Source organism: Bombus affinis, chromosome 7 (genome assembly GCF_024516045.1).
Source record: "Bombus affinis isolate iyBomAffi1 chromosome 7, iyBomAffi1.2, whole genome shotgun sequence".
In the NCBI taxonomy this organism is placed as follows: domain Eukaryota; kingdom Metazoa; phylum Arthropoda; class Insecta; order Hymenoptera; family Apidae; genus Bombus; species Bombus affinis.
Window position 1 is genome coordinate 12,892,350 of NC_066350.1, and position 24,279 is coordinate 12,916,628.

Consider the following 24,279-nt stretch of genomic DNA (forward strand, 5'->3'; position numbering starts at 1 on the left):
GAGTTACTTGGGTAGATGTGTACGTGTGAGAAGGTGCGAGAAGAGAGAAGGGAAAGAAAAAATAGGAACGAGTCACGACGCAAAGGGCGAGTAAGTAAAAGAGTAGTGGCGAATGATGGCGAATGATGGCGAAGGATGGCGAAGGATGGCGAAGGATGGCGAAAGATGGCAAAGAAAAAAGGGGGAAAGTGTCGTTGACTATAGGAAACTTGCGACTTTTTTTGCTCTGCTCGTTAATGTGAAATTTCTGAAGGAAGCGATGGAGCCTCGGCAGGATGTCACGTCACCGACTTTCAATTTCCGGAACGTGGCCAGCGGGGAGTACTACCGCGTCCCTACAAATGAGAGTCGCTGCGTCTTCTGCCGATGATGCTCCGTATACGCTTCAAATTGATTGTCACTGCGTGGAAGGTGCAAGATGTATGCCGGTTTCTCGCGTAAATCGATTCCCGGCAGCCATCATAGGGACGAACTACGGGTTCGAAGGTCGATCGTGGGCCAAATATTACTACTCCTTCGCCGATAGCGACACCGATGGAATTTTTTTCTGACAACAAAGGTCTTCTTTTTTTCTTTCACGCTCCCGACGCAGAAGCGACGTGACCGGAACGATGGTCGCTTCTGAAAGGACGAAGCAAGGAATTAATACTCGCGCGTTGAAATATGAGAAACATTCGGTTTTAATTTCGTGTCAGTGAAAACGAAACGTCGATTTCTCGTTTTTATCCCGTTTTTCTTTGTAACTAGAAAGAGAGAGAGAGAGAGAGAGGGGGGGATGGGAAGAGGAGAGAGAAAAATGATATGAATTCAAGAGTGTAAAAGTTTGACCGGAAACTCGTTCAGATTTGTTGGTAATTGTTGCGTTTTGCCTGGTCTAAAGTTATATAAGAGCGGCACCTCCATCAAACCTCTTTGTCGAACTATTCAATGACGTATTTAAAGGGCTGCTGTCTTGAGCGTTTATCAACATCGGAAATAGCTGTCCTGTCTGAACATAGCCCAGGGTCAGAAAGGTCCAATTCCTCGTAGATCACAAATAGTCTGCAGTACACAGAGAATGTGGGCGCCGCTCCGTCCGGAAATTTGGAAGTTGACGTTGCTTTCGGGGGTTAGGGGATGCGGTAGGATGCACCGAGTTCGCCGACATTGAAAAACCGATGGAAACGCGTAATTCACGATGGATTTGCGATAAATCCGAACCGATGAACGACATAATACGGTGACCAGTTAATGGATGAGACAGCGGAGCTAATTTGACGCGTGTACTAGCCGAGCTTGGACACTCTATCGCGCGTTTATTAGCGCAAAATGAAAATACAATGACAACGTGCTCCACGATACGGGGAAAACATAGCCATGAAATTTTAGTGGAGATATAATTGTGTTGTAACGCATAAACATCATTTTATAAAATAATGTTGGCTTTATGTTTGCATAAGTAAACTTACTCGTTTATAAATAACAGAAATGCATAATATTACTGATTCTAAAATTCTTTCGTTCGACAGACTATTACGGATTTACTTCTTTTTCTTAGAACGTAATCGGTAATTTCGGTGAATCGTATCAAGTCCTGTCTAAAAGCTTCTTATCCAATTCCCAACAATGTGCCATAACACCTAATAGTATTCCTGTGAATAGCTTTTTTGTCCCCTCTTTCGGCGACAAGTTGCGGGATCCAGTTTGCCGTTGTGGCAATTTTAATACAGTCTCTGAACCGCCAGGACAGTATCGCGTCGCGAAATAGAGTGCCCAGTGAGTGTGCGGGCCAGATATCGTGTAAGTCGGACTTAAACCTCTCTTCGCCACTTTCGCGGGACAACTTGCACCCCCTCAACCAAGAGAACGACCAGATACCAAGCGGCCAAGCACCTCTGGTTTTCATTTTAAAAAGCCTTTCTCCACTTGTTCCGTGTTGCTTCATTAATCAGAAAATAAAATTGGAACGAATTAGTAAATAATTTCGAGTATAATTCTGCCATACCTATTAAGGGAAAATAATAAAAAGTTGAAAAGAGTCGCGTGAAATTTCTGTGACAGTTTTCTCTCATGAGAATATAAAATATATTATAATAGGATTATTCCGTTATGATCAGGTAAACTGTATTAAATTCTTTTCAGGCTTGCATATGACAAGTATAATCTTTAGTAACGTGGTGTAAACATGATATCGAATTTTATATAGAATGTCTTGCAAACTGTATTCGACATTAGTCATTCCTTTTGATAGGTTTGACACGAGCGAAGTTATAGACAGCGCATAATCACCTGCTGATCATTATTCAGCTCCATTCATTGCGTTATCGTGTTCGAACCGATCCGTGATTCGATCATGCGATATCTCGTAGACCATTTGTAGTCATGGCGCTCTATCGGGTCATCGTAATAGTTTCCATAATTCTGAACTATTTACAACTATTTACAACCGTTTACTTATTAACAACTTATATTATTTTTATTATTTCTTTCGATATTATTCCACAATATCAAATTCATTTCTAATCCACCGCGTAAAATTTCCTTCGCAATGGAAGACGGATTTTCCGAAACTTTGCAATCGATTGTACAATACTTTCCGTGTCAGGTAAAAACTCTTCCAAATATAGGGGATTTGGTTGGCAGCAGTGTAAACGCACGTGCATACGTATTAGAGACACATAGAAACTAAAATAGCGATGTACGGTACAGAGGCTGGCATTGTTGTCGAGGTGAGCTCGCTAGTAATGAAAAGAACTCCAAACTCTGTCTCTCTGTACTTTACCCTTTCTCGTTCTCTCTTGTTACTCCCTTCGTCCAATTTCTATCTTTCTCTTTGTTCCTGTAACTGGCGTTCTCTTCTTTGCCTCGTTCACCATGTTCTTCTTTCTCTCTTTCTCTCTTTCTCTCTCATTATCCCTTGCGAAGCCCGGGCGAAGAGAAACGAGCATCCGCTCCCGCCTCTCGTTCTCCCTCGTTCGGCTCGGCCTCTTGTTTTAATCACAGCGCCACAAAGTACGCCATTGTCTTGCCAGTATCGGTCTGAGAAAGTATCTCAAGAACAGCACAGCCATCTGTATGCACGGTCCAGCGAGAGCTGATTGTAGAAAAATCCGTCTGGGAAACCGCTTGGCTCATCGCCGAGGGTGCACCTGTTTCCGCCGTAGACCGCTAATCGGGCCAGATCAAACATAAAGGGAATCGTTGTCTCGCGAACTGTTTCATTATGTTCTTCCCTCGGTTTCGAGTGATTCGACGCGCTTTTTCCCCCCTTGTTCGAGCTAAATCGACGATGACGACGACGATGTCGATGTCGATGTCGATGTCGATGGTCGATGTCGATGCCGATCGGCCGTGTCCGTTTTTCGATGGAGCGCGTGTCACGAATACCCGATACGACTGTACGTCGCGGCGTTCTGCTTTCACGCGCAAAATCATCGGACGCAGAATCGGGAAACGTAAATCGTACGGTAAATAGCGCGTGTACGTGACGTAAAACGTAAACGCGGTTGAAAAGGTTGTCGAAACGAGGCTCGGAAGCGTCGCATCGGGAAACCGTTGGACGATTTCGAACGATCGCTTCGTCGCCCTTGGTACCTGTGAATTGTATCGGTTTTCGAATGGATATCGGCAAATCTGATGATTTGATTGTAATTTCGTTTCATTTATGTCGTTGGAAATCACGCGTGCGTACGACTATCGGGTAGCTCGCGGTCCACCGGCATAATCTAGGACAGAAATTATCGAACTGAAGCTCTTCGTATGTGCTCAAGATCATGCTGACAACTCGGTATTAATAACCGAAACTGGGTACTGGAGCCAAGATCCTTTGCTGCCTTTGATCTCGAATGTTGTTTCGAATCTCGCACGAAATTGACTATCGCAATACGCGTGGAAGCGTATGGTTGCTAGTTAGCCGGAATTGGTACGCCTTATTTATCGGATCGTATCGTTCAAAAACACCTTAAAAATCTATTTATGCTTATGGAATATCGCGTTCGAGTTTCAGTCAGGGAGAAGTAACAAGTTTAGTTCGCCAGTATCGTTTCCTGGGTTCGTCGTTCATTGGTGACAACAGTTGGAGCGTAGAAGCTTTTTTAAGGCATATAGATACCGACTCGGTTTCGAGCGTTCGATTATGCATTGCCAGGGTAACGCGAGACGCAGTGAGATGCAAGATTCGGAGACAAACGCCCTTAAAGGAAGTATCTTGGTAGCTCGAGGGAGCGAAGCAGCGCGAAGGGTGAGGCAAAGGTTGGATTGGCGAGAGGGCAGGGGAGGACAAGTAATTTCCTTGGCAGAGGCGTGAGAAGCATGCCGAAGGGGGTGGGTAGAACGCGAGAAGGTGGTCCAAACTAAACTAAATAATATTGATGGCCAACGGAAATTGAAAGCCGTTAAGGTCTTCAGCGTTGTGGTGCGAAACGGCGTTGCTGCATAAATAAGACGGTGTGCATTAGGATTAGGCCAGTGTCTCTCAACGTTCGATCGTTCCCTTTTTTTTTTAAAAGTAACGAAGCAAATATTATTTAATACGTTTACTATAGGGACAAAGTTATTTTCCAGTGTTAGAGAATTGACCCGCGTTATTTCTTCGTACAGTTATCAGATTTTCACATCTTAAGCCAGAACTTTGAGATATAAGCGCTCAAGTTTGGCTGTTAATTTCCGATGACTCGGTGTATCAGCTTCTTCTAATTATCAAACTTTTAACGAAACTACGACACTGGCAGAATGTTAAATCGCTCGCTCGTATAACACACAAGCATCGGACATTATTAATAACGCAAGAGAGGAAAACAGCGAAATCCTTAAAAATCTTCTACGTAAAGCCCGTGAAACATCGACTCGGACCACTGGATGTTCTTCAGTTAGCATATTCCCCACGAAACATATTTTCTTGGATGAAAAATAGAGAAGATATTTAAGCTACTAATTTATACCAAGCCGGTCCGTTGGCCACGGATATATACGAAAATATAGGCGGGTGGAAAAAAGTCGGTACGTGGGAAAAGGGAGGTGACGGTATTAGAGAGATTATGATCCCAGGAAAAGCACGGTCAATCAGGAGATGGGAGACCGAGATAGAATAGACGGAGAGAAAGCTAAGCGACTTTCCAGCCGCACCACATAGAAACGCCGAAAGTTTTCACGGAACAAGGCTGGAATCGTTGGTTCATGCAAATTTGACGTAGACGTATAGCGTAAATGCTGAAAAATGGCTGGCTTAAAATATGCGAGAGTGTACGGCCAGCGATAGGTGAAACTGTAGCTTGCAACACGCGTAATAAGTCGGCCGATGCTTCAGACGGCCTTCTTTCTCTTCGCCCGACTAAGGTTTACACTGTCTCACCAATCAACAGTTTAGCTGCATGCAATGGTGATCGTGTCGCCAATCGTTAACTATATATTTCGCAACGGATAACTGCGTCACTCGAGTGTAGCTTACAAGTTTTAAATAATTTAAATCTTTATAAATATCGCATATCGTAAAAATTGGTTGTTATATTCAATCGTGCAGCAGTTCGCTAGAGTTGTTTTACATTTAATAAATTCTCAAAGCGATAATTTCAATGGTCAGAAGCTCCACGTGAATGCGTTAGAAAACGTTCTCTTTGTTCTCTTTACGTTTTAAAATTCCATCTAAAGTGGCCCACTGGTTTTAACGCAGATAGATCACATTGAACGAATAATTGTTACATTGTACCACGTATATTCAATTACATTAAAAATACAGCTTCTAGTTCATCGAGAAACGCCACGTACGGTTCGTTAATTAAGATTGTCCGGTTAATCAGCGTCAAATGTTCCCATCACATGGTCAGGGCAGCTTGTTTCGCATTTCACCATTCATACGGTATCTGAATATATTTTCGAATTTTATAACGATCAACAGGTTAACGGATACGCATTTATCCCTGATACTCTGCACATTCGTGTCTCGTGGAGACCGTTTTGCGATTAATATTCGATCCTCGTTATCATATGTTATTACCGTTTAATATTAATTGCAGATTAGAGTGATTTCATTGGCTCGAAATAATTATGGTGATCGTTGCTGAAAAGGGACGCGCTTGCCTATCGCAAGCTTCTCGTGTACGTAATTCATGGACGTGTGCGTACGTGCTACCTTCGAGATCCAAAGGAATCCTACAATCAGTCATTCGAGATATCGTTTAGGCGCGCCGTGACTGAAAAGGGAAAAATCTCGTCTTGGCTTCATTATCCTGACAATGGCCGAAGCCACGAGGTCCAAAGCGCAATTCTCCATAGCCTTCTTTCGACTTCCAACGCGACTACCTTCACTCTTTCACCATCTTCATTTCTTCGATGCCTCTTCTCTCCACGTTTACCCCACCGAAAACCACATAGAACCGCGTACCACCACCACGTACCGTTTTCCCACCCTTCGAGCCCATCTCGACCGGCCGATGCACGCATAATAGCAGCGAAGCTGTGCCCATAAAGCGGTATCCCATCATAAAGGCCTCTTCAATCCAGGGAACGTGGAGAAAAAGGAGAATTGGAATGAGAATGCTCCTCTCCATACTTCTACCCCTTTCTTGAGCCTCCATTTCTTCGTTTCGTTTTTTTTCCTGGCTTTCTTTTTCTCTTTATCTCGTTCATTTGATTTTCACATTTTTCTCTAATCTTCTCCCTCCTTCTTTTTATCCTTCGTCCGTCTCCTTGGTCTTTTTCCTTTACAATTCGACTGCGACGGTGGTGGTAAACGTTTATGGCATTACTCGAAGAAACACGCGGACCTCGAACGTAAGAGGAAAGAAAGAAAAAGATATGGCGCGGTCGGATAAAAATAACAACGGGGAAGGAAATACAACGGAATTGTTGATCTTTTAGCGAGCTGACGCTTTTAATTCACAAGGATGCCGTCTCTTCTTAATTATGTCCCGCCGTAGCTCCTGTCTCTCATCGCCCGGCGGCTTCTCTAATTCTATGTTTTGAAGTTTCTTCTCGCCCTTACTGCGAGGCGGCAGCTGCTTCCGCAGTTTTTCATCTGGAAATTTTCTATTTTCCGCCGACCACGGGGATTTTTTTATGATAACGTTCCGCCACGTCCCCGCGCCCCTTTTTCGCTAGCACCCTTCCCCTCCGGTTTCGTTTAGTCATATCTTTTTCTCTCTGCCGATCCAGGATTCCGTTCTTCTGCCTGAAATACGCACGCATAACGCGTCTCGTTTTAATTCCGTGCTATAAAGCCGTTCGAAATCACCTGACTCATCGAAAAGATGGTTGACGATAAACAACCAAAGGGGGATATATGATTTTCAACGATATTATATTCCCGACCGACGTTGGATATAAATTTTTATGCAATAAAATAGCCGAGCTCGCGAGGCCGGTGAAGAAATAAATTCGACTCGATAGTATCGGTATCTTCTTCCATCTGAAAGGGGCTATGTCGTATAGATAACCCGACGTAAATGCCACAACCTTGTCCTTGTCGTGTTCGCGGAACGTAATAAAAGATCCAGGGAATTCACGAAGGAAAGACGTATAGTGGGCGCGTATTGCGATGCGAATCGTAAGAGGGGTACTGGAAGAAAGTGACAGAGGGTGAAAGAGGCGGACTGTCCCTGGCCGTAGATAGGGACCGACTTACGAGCGGCTTATGTTTCAATTTGTTCAACCTCGAATAAAATCGCGTTTTACGAGACATCGGGACACCATCGTCCGAGAGCAGTTCTCCTCGTTTCTCTCGGTGAACCATGAACACCATTTTTTCCCTCGTTAATAGAACCCTGTTAGCAGTGGCTACCATGGAATTCACGGACCTGCTCGCTGATTCCTTAAATTCACGCTCTTTCCCTTGTGAATCGTAGAGCGAATTAATCCACACGTCTCTTCCGTGAAGCTAATTTCTCAACAGCGCGGCGAGAAACGAATTCACCACTTTTGCGCAACGGATTAATTTCCCTGGCGTTGTAGCGTGTCTAGTATTGCAAGACTTTCTCGAGATTCTTAATTAATACCACGTAATTACAATTTGTTCTTAAAGTATCTACATGTATGTACATATCGAAAGATCATAAAATCGTATTTCACAATGTTCGCCAGATCATCGGATTTTAAGATGTTTTAATGGATTGTTCAATGAAATTTCATAGTCGTTATTAGTTATAGCTGGATGAATTGAATGAAAGTAGAGACGTTCGTTCCTCTTAAAGTAAGAATCTAACCGGAATTCTACTTGTATGTGAATTTCATGTAAAAGCATCGTTGGAAACGATGTCGTTTTCGAATTCCACTGAACTTTATCGAGTCGTTCCAACTTTTCGTGGTTTGTAGAATATATACGAAGGGAGGTGAATGGGAAACGCTGGACGCGAAAGTGACTACGTATTGAGCTGTATCTGGCGCGAGCAATCAACGACGGAAGAGACAGGATATTCTCGTGGTTGTTCGCGAAATGCACGATCGCAAAGATCGTTCGTAGCCTAGAGGTATCCGCAACGATCGGCCCAAAGTACTTCCCCGTTCGTGGGCTCGATTCGTCGTGAAATCTATTCATTCCTATCGTTTCAATCCCACTCTCGTCTCAATAGATTCAGACGCAGTAGAAACAGTCAATCAATCTGTCTATTCCTACTCTTGGCTCTATCGCTTCACTGTCTGGCTGTAGTCTACGGTGGTACGCTTTGCAGATGTACGAAGCGTAGGACGAAGAAAGCACGAACGGTAAAATGGACGTAAGAAGATAAACGGGACAAGAGAGAAAAGGCGAAATGAAAGGATTAAAAAAAAAAGCGAAAAGAATGGAAGGTCGATCGTACATTCTGTGATTGGTATTTTTGAAACGGTATTGTCTCATCTTTGTTAAAATCATTCCCTTCTGTTCGAATCGTTCCACTGTATCTTTTCATTCTTCTACCTTACTTGATCCCCATTACTCGCGTACCATTTGTTCGGTGATTTAATCGATCGAAGGCGTTTCGACGTGCACGTTCCACGAGATCGAGGATGCGAAAATGGAATCGTGAATCGATCTTCAACAGGTACCGCTGCGTCTCCCTATCACGGGTCGACTAATATGGAACGCAGGATTTCAAAAAGAGGATCACTCGTAGATACGATGGAATTGTCGAACGAGTATATAGGCAAACAACCGAAGAGATCGATACGAAACGAACATGTCAGTCGAGGCGGAATAATAACGAGATAAAATAATGGCGTGGCGCGGCTGCGTGTAGTACATTCTTCGTTTGTGCGCTGAATAAACAAATTCTAGTAACGACGCGACGTTACAATTTACATGTTGCTATTGAGCATTCGGAAAGATACATTCGAATGACTGTGTTCCGGCAATGTTCCGGCTATGTTGCGGTTAATAGAATCTACGATATATCTATATCTGTATGTGTAGAACTAACGAGTTCACCGATGGAGCTTATTAAACGAGTCCCGCAGATACGATCCTTCGTGAATATGACACTTGTCGCGCGTCGACTTGGACGTAGAGTTGCCGAGTAAAAAGTAGATGATAATGCGAAAAAAAAGAAAACTGGTATGATCCTGCAGCGTAGAACGCGCGACCGCTGTGCTGTGAAAACGGAAAGTTTATGGAGGAAGGACGCGGGGGAAAAAGTTGCAACGGCCGGCTGGGGGAAGGAAAGTGCCGCAATATCGTTCTTGCAATTTCCTTGTTTAGGTGACGATCCATTTTATCAGGCTGGTATTAACGGCTATTATTTCAGTACCTGAGAGCCAGACTAACCCAAGTTCATTTTTTTCAAGATTGAGTTATATACTCCATCTCGCCGCTCTTTTGTTTTTTGTTTTATTAGGATAATAAGGATCTCTCTTTCAGTTACGTAATAAATAAAGGAGATTTAATGGTGCACAATGTTATCCTGGAACTGGATAAATCCAAGTCCTTCTCAACTACGATTTTATTTTAAACGAGTCCTTTTAAGTTTCAAATGTAGTCTGATTATAAGTTTGAAGAGAGAGTTTATAATGTATCATATAGCAGCTAGTCTCTGTCAACAACTTTTACAATATGCCTGCTTAAAAATAGTACGTATTTGATGCATTACTGCGATTCTGGAAGGTTAATTAATATTTACAGTAGTTATTGGACATAGTTGACGTAGTCAGTTAAAGTTTAAAGTGTTTCGATAGTTAGAAATTTATAGAAAGCTCAAACCAGATACAGTCCACTCACTTAAAAATATTAATTGAGTTATATCGTAGCACGGTAAAATTAGATTTGAATAGTGGGAGGGAATGGTATAAAAATTTACTATATTACTCAGGCATTAGGTCATCGTTTGGAATCGTTCGACGTTCGTAGTAAGGACGTTGTTCGAAACTTGTATTTTTCTTTTGACGTAGTTTATATAAATGGTTTTAAACGTTTACGTTATTGGAAATAATTAGAGACATAAATGATAGTTCTCCGATGAATAATGGAGATTTTCTTTAGCGACCTGTTTTTATTCAATAGCAGCAAATAGATCAAGTCGTTTAATGCGCACTATAGAAATAATAAGAAGCATTATTCAGCGATAGTATTATTCGTTATATTTTCCACTAAACGATATTCATAGAAGATTTGCCAATAAATATTTTTAACATGATGATTCTTGTGGAAATCGATTGCAAATTAAATAAAAAATCTAAACAATGTTCCTTCATTCCAACAAATTCAATCAGTTTATATCACGACCAAATTTTATAAATCATACACATGTAGCGGCTCTGAAAGGTATTGGTGTTCTTATTAGATTCTATATATTTTATTTTTATGTTATCAAATCCTTGTAGCCACCTCAAAGTATTACTAAATAATCCAAAATTGAACTTAATCAATTATTATGCAGATCAATGCTAGGTATCTGCTTTACGCTGTATGCAAATCAAAGAAAATTTTTCGTCCCAAAAATTGATTCACTCTGGAAAATGCAGAAATCATTTTTGAAGAAATTTTCCGCGACATTTACTCACAATGTTTATCGAGTCCCTTTCTTCGTCGATCTACTTGAATTTACTTGGCGAAATACTCGCCAAAGTTCCGCGCCAAACTGGACTAACACTAGATACTTGTCGCTCGCATGATGCCATCAGGATGAGCTTATCCAGCCAAGGCAGAAAAGAGGAAGGTAGGAAGGACAATGGTTGGAGAGAAAAGAATAGCCGACAGTCCGGGAGATAAGCGACGAAGGTGGTGATGGAACAGGACAGAGAGTATTTAGTTGTGTATAGAAGAGAGAGGCGATGGTTGAAGAGAGCAGGAATAACTGTTAGAGAGGAAAGGAAAGGAAAGGAAAGGAAAGGAAAGAGGGGAAATTGGAAGGGAGAAGGCATCGGTGCATGCGCAAGAATTTCACACGTGAGCCCGCGAATCCGCGAGAGGCTCACCTCGGGCGCTAGACGTCCTGGCGGTTCAGTGTCGTGCGCGATTTCGTATGCGGCGCTTGTCAACTTCCGGCCGTGACGGGCTTCCACGTACGGGGTCGATCGTTTCGATTCTAAAGTTTTGTCAGGTAGAAGATAACAGATAATTGGAAGAACGTATTAAATGGAAGAGATGTGTGGTTCGATTTACCGGTGAATCATGAGCCAGGAACGAAACGAAAGACCCGTCCCTACTTCCTGCCACAAAAGTTATCCTAAAGAGAACTCTTGATTTGGACGGTCGATGATGAATGACTTTTGAGGCCGAGAAATTAACTAGGATGCAGCGTTTCGGCGACGGTCTGACAACGAAACGAATAAAATATCAAACAACCCGTCTGTCGTGAGTCGGTAAAAATAAAAAGAGAGGCAGAGGGAGAGAGAGAGAGAGAGACAGACAGACAGACAGAAAGAGATAAAAAAGAGGAAAGTGAGAGGCGTGCTGGGCACTCTGGCTGGAGAGAACAGGAAGCGAAAGGGAAAAATAAATTCTCTGTGGGAATCGATGGTAACGCGTTAGTATAATTAAAATCGGTAGTTGGCTCGCGGAACAGGAACAGTAGAATAAATTTTCTGACAGATTAAACTGAGGCGCGGTAAAGTAATTTCCTCATTAACGAAGGGATTAGAAGAGCAGTGGTACTCGTGATTCTACCGGTGAACTTGAACTTTTCATATAGGAAAATATTCTAATCGTTCGATTCGTGGTAGCGTAGAAAGTAACAGGTTTCGATTAGTCTAAAAAGTATACGGCTGATCGACGATCGAAAAGGAGCTGTCCGAATGCAACGAAGAGATTGAAAATCTCTAACGAGATTTTGAAATCGATTACGCGTGCCGAATTATTTCAGAGATCAATAACATCGCTGATCGTCGTGCGACGGCCGTTATTATCTTTATCATCGCTCATATATCGCGCGATCAGAAACCGTCCGATTCGGGCAATCGAGCCACAAGTTGGTTGATGGTCTGCAAATAGCTGGACAGCGGCGTGCGGTAACTGCAAGAAAAGCATCCTGTGTATGTGCTACACGATGGAATCCCGCTCGTAATGACTCGTAATTGCGCGAAGGAGGAGCCAACGTCGTGCTGGAACGATTTAAGGAACACCTAGCGCCACCCTCTCTCCCCCTGGCTATAATGATTAGGTGCACGCGACTTCAAGGATTACCCGGTTGAAGTGTGGTGAGCCAAGGATAAGAGATTGCGGTGGACGTATCTGAATACGGAACGTCGACTTTCCAACCAAGATAGGTTATCGCCATCCGAGTATTCAGTCGGTGTCCTACGTAAATTACAGATCGACCGTGACGCTGTTGTAGCGATTCTACTCGTCGACGTTGAGAGGGTTCAACCAGATTTAATTAAGGGGTATGTGTCAGCCATAGTACTTTCTATTCGGCCTAGATTCTCGTCTCGATTTTATTTTTTATCTCTTCGTGTCGTGCTTTTGTTTCCATTTTCGTCATTCTGTTCTCCTACTACTGCTCCTCCTACCCTCCTTCGTTCGTCGCGTTTCTTTTTGCTTCTTCTAGCGTCGCGTGTCTGGCCGAGCCGTGGTCTCGCATCATTCTCCTTAATGCTCGTCGACGACCCGTAAATCCTCGTCGGCTGAGGTTCTTTCCTCCTTCAGCTGCCGCTCTAGTCCTTGGCGCGTTCTCGTTCTCCAGCTCGCGTTTCTGTGGCCTCAATGAGCTTTCATCCTCGAGTTAACGAGCTCGATTACGTTCGTCAGATTTCTTTACGGCGACGACCGTGTTTTCGAATCGATGCTTCGTCGTACATCCTGAATGTTAATCCTTTTACGGTAACTTTTAGCCCCGCCAGTGACTGTGTCCATTTGCTGGAAAATGTCCTTCGGAGAGAATGTTTTCTTCAAGTCGTCTAACCGACGGACGCGGATATAGAAGAGACGAGAACAGAAAGAGTATATCGCGCTCTTCGTCGAACCATTGTAACGTCGTCGTTAACCATAATTTCACGAGCGCGCGATAACAACTTCGCTAGTAAAACCAATATATTCCGGCACGCTCGTGATGCAATTAATTATATTACAGATACCGCGATTACGGGGAATTATCGAAACGTGTAGCCCTCGAAATTTCATTCAGGCTCGAATACCATCGTACCATGCTGAAATAACGAGGCACGAGCATCTTCTTCCTTTTGTTTTTTTATCTACTTTGTCCTTCGAAGAAGTTGCACTAAAAATTATCTAATATCGCTCGAGGTTGCGCAAGAGCCGGAAACCGAATGAATAAAAGTATTTCACAAAGACTGACCCACAGTTAAAAATAACTACCTACCTATTCGTTTGGAATACTTTTGGAAGCATTCATAGTTTCATGTAATAGGCTTCATTAAATCCCAGCTGAATTTCTTTAAATTCCACCCTTCTTTCACGATCAAATATTTCTCGATGTAATTCACATTCAAAAATATAATTTTTATGTACAATAGACGTGGGTACATTTTTTCTTTTTATCTAATTCGAATGGTAGTGGTGGAATTGTATAATTTTCATAGAATCATTTTCATAGGTTTATTTTTATTTCCAGTGGCAAACATGGACACGTCGCCTACGTTGAGTATCGGTGGCTCGAGGGCTAGAGCAGCGCTTTTGACTACCAGTAGTACCGGGACCGGAAGTACCGATAGACGTGTCGTCTTTTTAGCTAGTCAACCGACCGTTGGGAGTAGTCACGAGACCAAGACTTGGCCGCACCATTGGTCACCGCATACGGTATGTACTGCATTATTTTACGATCGCGCATTCATTACGTCACGACTCCCGAGATCTCGCGATAAGGTCACTTTTTTTTCTTCTTTCGCGCAAATTTCATCGCAGGTAATCGTTAGATGTATCGTCCGTGTGTATGTATATGGCAAGCGTGTATGCAGGGTCGTTTTAACGAGAAACATTAGGTAAATTAGCGTCTACGTTTGGGGTCGTTTGAACAACGGTCGTTGGTTCGTTCGATATTCATCAGAAAGAATAACAGGACTGAGGACGGCTGACTATAAATTTGGATTCCGTAAAATGTTTAAACGAGTCATGGAGTGGGTAAAGAAGGGCGACAATTTCGATCGGTTCGCAAACCTTTACGACCCACGGATTTACAGCCGATGGTGGCATGTAGCTCGTCGTTGCGATTGAAATTAGAACGATTGATCTAACGACACGCTTCGCTCGGCATAAGCACTTGAATGCGCCACGCGGAAATATGCGGCGTGTACATGTAACAGGCGACACATCGAGATGGATGGCGGACTCTGTTGTAATTGATGCACGGTCGTGGTGACACTCGAGATCATACACGTCGAGAGACGATGAATCGATCTAGTAGGTTCTCTAAACAATCAATTCGCGCTGCTTACAGTTGAAATTCCATACAACTTGTCCTACCGTTTGACGATGACAGGAAGTGTCTGTAATGCATCGAATTAGAATTGAACCATTAAATAGTTCAATAAATTTGTGTCATTCCTTACTATGATATTTTGGTCACGTTCTCATATTTTTTAAATGTTAATAAGCATCAAAGAGGCTTTAAGAATCTTGTGAAATTACTGGACGATAGGATACCGTTCATAAGTGGAACAAATTTTGTTTTTAGCAACTACTGCTCTATTTCCTTTATGAACTGCTGCATACAATACTAGATGTCAAAAATATTCATTATCGAACTATAAAATTAATTGTTTAGTCGCTTATCGCTTCATAAAGAATGATAAAAAGATCGTGGCACAAAATCATTCGACGATCTAGAAAGGTCAAAATATAGAGAGAGTCTCATAATCAACTATCGTGTTTCAGAAGAAATAGTTTTCAAATGTATCTTAGTCATGTTTCGAGTATTAGGAATTTGTCAGTGTATTACAGCACAAAATTGAATGGGAGATTCGATTATGACGTAATTAATCTACCCGTTCTTATCAGTCACATAGCCTAACAACGATACGGGCTGGTTGTCATGGCACTTTCTGTTTGCTCTCGTGAAACGCTAGCCATTCTAAAGATCTGCGTACCTATTTGATAGAGAAAGCATATGTTAATTATATGTGGGATATACGAGACCGTACAACGTTGAAACCTAAAATATCTTCTTTTACACGAAGAAACATGTGCAATTTTTTATCACATAATGTTTAAAGAATAGTATAATAACGATATTTTATTAGCATAAATTCTTCAAATATTTGTTAAAGTAAAAGAAGCAAAAGTATTAGCAAAATTTTTTAAACTAAAAGTTAAATAAAGGAAACCTACTCTGATTTTACAAGAGTCGCCTCTCAAAATAATGAGAAGAACACGGTGCATCGTAAATCATGTTATAACATCGCGGTAACAAAAATACCTGAGTACACTCTTTCACTTAAGACAATATTTTCTAACATGTTATTATTGCCGCTAACAAAACAAACATTTCGTCTCTGGAACATCTTCTTTCTTTATCGAAAACAACGGCGATGAACTTTACCACTAGCGGTCAGCGACTCAACTTCTAGAATATGTTGTGTACAAAAATTCGAAGCCAATCAAGAATCTTCTAGAAATCTAATACGACTGAATGTTACGATCGTTGATTTAATAGCTACGAATGTTTGGACTCTAGAGACTATCATTTCAATTGTATTTCGCTTCGGGCAAATCAGATTGCTTTAAAGCGCTCCCCTGAAATCAAAACTTCTCTTTTACTTGGATCTTTTGTCGAGTTATGTGTTCATCGTAAAAAGCGATAGTCAGAAATTTATATATTCGATCGAACATATATTCAAAAGGAAAACTCCGTTGTTATAAGTTTCCAATAAATGTCATCGTTTAGAATAGAACTAAATCTTTTTCATGCGTCGCTTTGTGGGTCCGTTTGCGTGCAACCCTGGTAAAGGTATACTAGGTCATCAGAAGTCTGCTTAACTTATGGAGAAATTTACATAGTTATTCGCCATACAGGACGAAGATCGTTATAGATTGGCTCGGCGAATTCCAAAAGCAAAATTACCTGGTTCAGAATCTCGTTACTATCTCTTGTCCCTTTAATATCCTGCGATTAGTTGGAGCGAACTTTTAATGGCAGAGATTGGTTTAGCGTTGGTATTATTGATTAGATATATACATATATCTTTTTTTTTATACCAGGAATCAGTTATAATTCGTGTAAAACGTGAAACGAATTTCGGGTATTATTCAATACGCGCGTGGCTTGCTCTTATTTCGCGTAACGCGTCGAAATGGAATAAAATTGGAAACATATTTAGAAGCAGCACTCGCTCGCAAGCGCACGCGCCAACACACGAAACATTTCACGTGTTCGCGATAATGGTGTTCCTTTACCGCCGGTTAGATCCATTCTTCTAGCATGTTGTCAAAGGATAATTTGCTTTTCGCCGCTTGCCAAAATAAATACGCGATATTTTGAAATAATTGGAGCAAACAATACAAGAGAACAGAGACTGTGTGAGGGAATATATGAATAAGAGTAGTTCGACACGGACGCAGATCAGCCTGTATGGTAAAAGGAGGGTCGTGGTATTATTTACACAGCTATACAAACACGACCACGATAATCAAAGATAAATGTTGTTGGCCCGATATATTACCATAGTAAAGCTTTCTAAAGTGAGATCTGTACGTTTGTTTCGCTAATCGATCATTATGGGCGTCCGCGTTTCTATCTACTCGCGGATGTGCACTGACAAAGTTTTTGATAAAAGACACAGTTCCAAGTGACATTGTTCCATGCCACGCACGAGGCAATTGCAGCCTACCAGCAAGAATAATTTCGATCATGAAGTAAGATTCGAAGTTTCGTTTTCGTGAAAATCATCAACGAACGGTCGGTGCTTCTCATTTACTCGCGTTATTTCCCTTCGTCCGTTCTCGATCTCCGTTTTTCTTCTCTCTTTCTTTCGCGATCCTTTTTTTTTATTTTATTTCACATGGGCGAGGAATCTACCACGAACGTCAATGAAAGTTCCGATTCCCACGAGCAAAAATTTCTGAGTTTCCGCCGCGGACACGAAGTTCGCCGCACCGATTTCCCTACAGCTGTAAATCAGGATCGCTCGATGACATTTTTCCACGAACGTTCTACACCTCTCTCTCTCCTATTCGCGAATCTAACCCCCTCTTCTCGATCTTCCTTCCACACTCGTAGAAATTTTTTCTCCCTTTTACAATCCTCTCATATTTCTTTTTTCCTCTCGACCCCTAGGTTCGAGACTTCGCCTCTAGAGTTCCATCGCCGCCATTCGTGGCCGCCTCGTATATCCGCTAACGTCCATTCATATTCCACGGCTCGCTGTATCTGTCGTATCAACTGTTTTGTCAGTTTTCGGCACGACCGTTCGATGAATGGGACTTCTTCTTAAACTTCCTTTCGCCGCACTGCTCCTTCGTTAAAATTATCGGTTCCACTCTTCTACCTCTGAACGTGCGCCGGATAGTCGAAATATAACAGAGCAATCGATAATGCAAAAATAATAATTCTGTTTTTGCACGAACCCACCGAGAGATATCGTGCTTCTATTATATCGTAGCTGCTCTCTGTTTTGGTAATTTTTGCGCCTCGCCGCGCCGTTGGCATAACATTAATTCATTCCGTGTTGCTTATATCGTGCTTGTTTTTTCCATACTTCTTCTTGTCCTTTGAAGCGTTGAGTTGATATAGGAATCTCGATTTTTTTATCTGCTATGGGTACGCTTTGGTTACATGGAATATTACTTCAAAATTCCGATTCAATCTGTTACATGTATATGATCTATTATACGTGTACGTATGCATGTGATCTGGATTTTTTCCACAAATATTCCAAAAATATTTCAAAAATATTTCTCATATAAAATATCTCTTTCTTTGCTTGAAAGTATTAAAAAACAGTATTTTTTCGAGAGTCCGCCTGATCGATCACAAAACGGAGTTACTTAAAATGCAAACTCGTCGAACGAGGAACGAATTAAAGAGCGACGAGGGGACGCGGTGAATTCGTACCGGTGGCAGTCTATCAAGGATTTTATTTCCGCATCCGGACAATGGGGAGTATATAGCCAGGTCGGAGAAGTTGGACGCGCTCGACTTACAGAGACAATGTAAGGTGTGCTCAGGTTGATCGAACTGCTGCGATTTCTGGGGCGTTGATATATGGAAGCCTATTTATTTGGATCCTGGTCGAACGAAAGCCTGTCCTGTCTTTCGTACAATGCTGCTTAAGTGGCGGAGGTACACGAAGTTCGAGGCTTGACAAGGAGATTGGGGGACAAGGGTACTGAATTAGTGCCACTCGAATACAACTCTACGAGATTGATGATTGCCAGTCGCGTCGCGTTTCTGTCCCCTTCTTCCTCGATTCGTCGCCCCTATCCGGAGGAAATCGACATTTCACATGGGCGTCATGGTGTTATCGAACCTTTTAGAGACGCACAATTAACCATTTAATAGTTGTCGACCAATCGTAACATCGTATCGTGACGGATATTACCGCGAGGCGACTAGTTATCGAAATATGAGCTGTGATATTCTTTTCACGACGGAACTTATCAAGTATACAAATTCGTTTGAATATTGCAGCTTGTCAAAGTGAAAGTAAAATATTCAGTAACGAGCTCGTTTGCACATCTACACGATGATGTCTAGATAATCACGTTAGCGAAAAAGATACTGGTATAGATGGTGGAATATATTCGGTAACAAAATGTAGCGATAAACTTACAGCATCATTATTAATCATAATTTTATTATCATCGGTGTATTTTTCTTTTTCTCGGTGTGATATTGTACAGAGACGCTCATATACGCTTTTATCGATTCTTTCACCGCCTTTAATAATGCTCCCATAAGATATTCACGATGGCGAGACTGAGGCGTTACGCGAGACGTTAGTAATAATTTTAGTGGCATCGCGGAGAGGTACCTTAGCGTTTACGCGAAGACGTCTACGCAGAATTAACGTGTTCTTCGAACCATTAGAATCGGCACGGGACGATATTTCGGTCTAGAAAATAACAGATTTCCCGTTCTCTCTTCGATGTAACGTTGGTGCGTGGTAAGATGGAATCCGTTTGACTATGACGGGATCGAGGTATATTTTACCTTGGTGCTCTTAAGACTCGGCTGGTCGTGCAGAACGATAGATTTTTCTAGTAAAGTCGCGAGTTCTCGAAGGGCTGGGGCAGAAGCAGCCTCGAAATGGAATTCTTCGGCGGCTGAGAATACGCGAAGGCACCCTGTGCTCGGACGGCAAGGATCTAACCAGTAGAATGAGTTGGCTTTGACCCCCACCGCCCGACCTCGGCTCCGGAGCAAATTGAAAATAGGAATTGGTCCTTTGAAGTTCGAGCAACGACCCGTCCATAATCTTCTTAATAACTTTCCCTCTCTCTCTTTCTCTCTCTCGAGGATCATTTTGATTCTAGTTGGCTATCTCTTTCTCGGAAATTGCTCGCTATATGGTTTCTTAGCTCACGAATCTTCTAGGCTGCTTGATGGGTGGTACATCCTATAGGAACGTAGTACGATGTTCTAGACGTAAGTAAAAAATTTTGGTTCGTCGTTTGACAGAAATGAGCTGAGATTTCGAACGGAGGAAATCGGACGAAAATACCTTCATGGTATAGATTTTTTAAATCTTTCAATTCGTTCCTTTCATTCATTTCCTCTGATGATGTAACGCGATATAAATATACGACACGAAATACGTTCATCGTGCAGTTTAAGAATTGATTTACATAGTTGGACAAATGACAAATATACGTCTTTAAATGGAATTACTTAGCAATGAGTTATTTCTGAAATGTCAAATGGCGAATCCAATTGGTTGCTGGCTAATAAAAATATGAATAACCTAAATTTAGCGGGAGGTTGAATAGTTTGTATTTATTCAGGCCGAAATGAACTTCAATAGTCAATTTTTAAAGTCAATTTCTCTTAATTTAGCGATTATAGATGAATAAATCGCCCGTTTAATCCACAAAAAAAAATGTTACCCTCTGTTGGCAATCTATTTGATTAGGAACCAACCAATTTTTCTGCATTCATTGGACGACTGTTAGCCGCGACAAATGCTTCAAAGTGATTTATTAATGGTTGTAAAGCACGTACCGACCAACCAGGCCGAGCCATATGCGCGCTTTGTACACTCGGAAGAAGTATTTTTTAACGAGCGTAACATTTTCTTTTTACTACTTCGCTAACGACTCGACCAGCGTTACAAGGGGATGAAATTAAAAATGATTTTGCCTAAGGAACGTTCTCTCCGGTCGGTTCGTGGGAAAGGAACGTGTGCAGGATACGAACGAAATTATGCACGAAGGAACGGAATAATCTAGTTTTCGAATATTATCTTCTTCTTTTTCAACGAACCGTTCTATCTCTCACAGTGAACGTGTTAATAAATCTATAAAAGTCTGGTAACGCCTGTGCAATCAGACCTTTTAATGGCTTAATTTACGATTGTATCAGGGACATTCGCGATCTTCCATTCTCTGCCAATATTTTATTCGATCAAACGTCAAGGTACGAACACTGTACTATGTCTCTACGGGGTTCTTCACTTTGGGACCATCGGTCGATTCCTCTTCGTCGTGAAAAAAGAACTCGACGTAACCAGCGCACGTCTCCCGATGCAACGACAATAATAAAGTATCTAGCTCAAGCGAAGCCCGGAAAATAGGCGTCGTAAAGTGAATTCATCGCTCAGCTATGCGCACGAACTTGTCGTTAACGCGACAGCCCATTACGACTTACGACTTACCTTTTCTGCTCGCGTGCACGCACGAAACTCGCCAGTTTTAACCACGGCACCGTGGAGTTTGCGATAGACCGAGCTTCAGATCGACTTTGAATTTCTTGTGGCAGGAAATGAGGGATTTCGCGCTGTTCGCTCTAGTCGAGAGTTCATTGGCTGATCTGCGTAAAATACACCATCTTCAATCACCGATGTTTCCCAATTTACGATTCCACTAACTTTTTGCGTGACAAACACTTATCCTCGTGTCACCCGCGGTTTTATTTTTGGGTGAAATATTTTTATATTATATATTTTGTGGGTGAAATTATTATATCTCGAATTGGTTATATAAGGTCGCGTAACGAAAGAGGTAAGCAAGATACATCTAAACCAAATAGAATAGAAACATTTAAACATTAACATAGACATGTATACTCAGAGTTGGAATCATTAACGCAGTACAAGCATTGTGACGATGTGGTCTAACCTTCTGTATGTTATGTTGTCCCAAAAGTTTCTTTCGTTTTATAGTACGATCCATTCTGTTCTATTAGAATAAACAAAAATGGACAACAAAATGGATTGTACGTAATTCAAGAATATAATATAAAAGAAAAAATGTTGTATATCTATTATTTCCTTATAAAACGAAAGAAACTTTTGGGATAACCTAATACTACGTTAAAGTATGTTATTAAAAATTAAACACTTGAGATTTTAGAAGTATTAAAAGTGGAACAAGACACAGAGCTCATAGAATACTTCTTTTATCTATGTCGTCCTATTAGCCATCTTCTTATCTCTGTATATTGCACGTTCCATCGAACATAATGAAAGGAAAAAGTTTCAGATAGGTTACGTTAAACGCTTTATATATTTTTGTAGAAATTCAAGTTGGGGAAATATCGCAAATATTTCTGGTGTACATATTCCATTTAGTATGTTTCATTTATTCCCGAATTCGATGTTAATCCTTTGCAGACGAATTGTCTTCCCTTTCGTCGAAATAGCTGGAAAATCTGGCATGCTTTTCCTATCATAAGTCCGTCCATGCACGAAGTTATTTAGGCAACGTTAACGTTTATTCGCGAGATTCTGAAAATTCAGTGGACGTGGGGAGCTGCACGGAATTTTCAACGGTTCGCGCAAACCCGTCGCCCACGATTCACAGGAAATATCGTACGTATCGTTGTCCGACGGGAACATAAGCAAACGTAGTGCTAGGAAATGACACTGGCCGCAAAACCTACGAAACGGACGAAGAAAGAACGACAGGAAAATGTCTATCGGTTCGTGGTTAGGTAGGAGTGAGCGAGTCGTTAATTTCATTTAGCGCGAACCACGAATTCGATTAACGTCACGCCTGACAATCGAAATGATCGTCGACACCTCGACATTGGCTTTCATCGAACAGGTTCTGCTTTCCATCCTCGCGTTATCCGCGGCCTTCGCGTTTCCGATATTCGTAAAACACGCCCGGAAAATGTAAGTCGACAGTGTTTCGATACATCATGCCTAAGTAATGGTAACGTTTCATTGGCGATTAAAATAACGGTGAAAATCGACGAGGCTAAATTTGAACAGCGATTTCACGTACCGATCTTGTAACTTTTAATAGGATTGATACTTTAGGCAATTTTATTGTTGTTGACCAGTGTTGCAAGAACTTGTTTCCTTTTCACTGGCACTTTATTTGCAATTAGAAACACGATATGCGAGCGTGAACGTCGAAGAGATTCCTTACTTTTCTCTCTCTTCGAAACAACGTGAAAGAACCATCGCCGTGTTTGAACGAAGGATTTAAACAAGCTGCAACAAGAATGCACAACGACGAACGGCTGTTTGCCGGAGTGCGCCTGTTCCGTCGTATCCGCTTCAGCCACCTCGAGAGCGAGGGTGTCGATCGACGCCGTGCTTGACCCCGGAAGACAGGTCGTTAATTTTTTACACGCCTCGGCAACCGACTGCAATGCAAGCCACCAGGTTCCTTTCACCTGCCGTGAACCGAAGTGATTAAAGATGCACATGCAAAGTCCTGCGTGGCCGTGTGCCTCGACGCTTCGTGCTCAGCCGTACGAAGAATTCCCTCGCGGAAACCTTATCCGGCGAGTATCGTACCAGGCGTGCTCGATGCTGTCGCATAAATCATTGGGCAATTCGAAACGGGGTTGAAAAGAAATTCAACCCTCTGCTCAACCTGTGATTAATTCTATTCGTTAAGCATGGGTGGACCTTGTTCTGTGGACAAACCGAGGCCAATTCCTTCGTGAATCAGTCCAAGTCATGATAGTGGATGGTTATATACAGGGACGTGAGTAACCAGAGATAACAGCAATGGGAAAGGTATCGCGAAACCATAGGTCGTGTACGATTCTCTCTCGTTCCACTTGGCTCGCGATTCCAATTTAACGCGGCCGCATCCGTTCCCCTCAAACTCGATCGTTTCTTCGTTCGCATGGATCGTTCGCTCGTTCATTTCTTCATGCTCGTCAAGCGAAACTGAAACTTCGCTCGTTCGATTCGTTGGTCGGTTCGTTCGGTGGTTGGTTGGCTTCAATTCTACCGCGGATCCTGCCAACAGAAAACGTTAGGTTCGATATCGGCCGGAGAATGAGAAAGGAAGGGGTCGACAGCGAGTAGTTAAGTAGCAGCGAAGGGTAGTCAGGTTTAAGCGCCACCTGTGCTTGTCAATTAAGTTTACGCGTCTCTCGACCCAACGTTGTGCAGCCTGTCACCCAACCTCCACCATCACCCTTAGTTATTCTCGTTCTCGACACTCAAGCAGTTTCACCCTGTTCCCTATCCCGCCGCTTTGTTTCCTTGTTCTCTTCTGTTGCCCTTTCTTCCGCGCTGTTACTTCTTCCTTGTTCCCCTTAACTCCAAGACATTTTCTCGCTTTTTTTTTTGTCGTTTTCCTCTGCAAGCGCTGCGATCTCGACGAGCGTTATGAATTATTCGCTCGTGGAGGTAAAAATGTCTTCAACCACGGAAAAATTCGACTATGAGATACGTTTTCAGCGGCTTTGGTTCGCGCGTTCGACGATAACGCGACGTAAATATAAAATATTACAGTGTACACTAAAAGTCGAGTAATAGAATTATTTTTCAAATTTCCAAATCGATAATTAAGATAATTTATGATCCAGCAATAAATATGAAAAT

At 42.1% G+C, this 24,279-nt stretch overlaps 1 protein-coding gene across 4 annotated transcripts in view; it reads left to right on the plus strand.

Annotated features, from left to right (window-relative positions):
• Nucleotides 1–24,279, plus strand: part of LOC126918241 (zeta-sarcoglycan) — a 215,068-nt gene that overhangs the window by 18,462 nt on the left and 172,327 nt on the right. Inside the window, exons 1-2 of one of the 4 annotated variants that reach the window (XM_050725937.1) lie at nt 11,359–12,762; nt 13,950–14,134. The exons of 2 other annotated variants lie outside the window; for them this stretch is intronic. In XM_050725937.1, coding sequence (XP_050581894.1) covers nt 13,958–14,134 — 177 coding nt within the window. In that variant the 5' untranslated portion in view covers nt 11,359–12,762; nt 13,950–13,957. Of the gene's footprint in view, nt 1–11,358; nt 12,763–13,949; nt 14,135–24,279 lie in introns of those variants that run through there. One more of the 4 variants, XM_050725940.1, reaches the window with a different exon arrangement.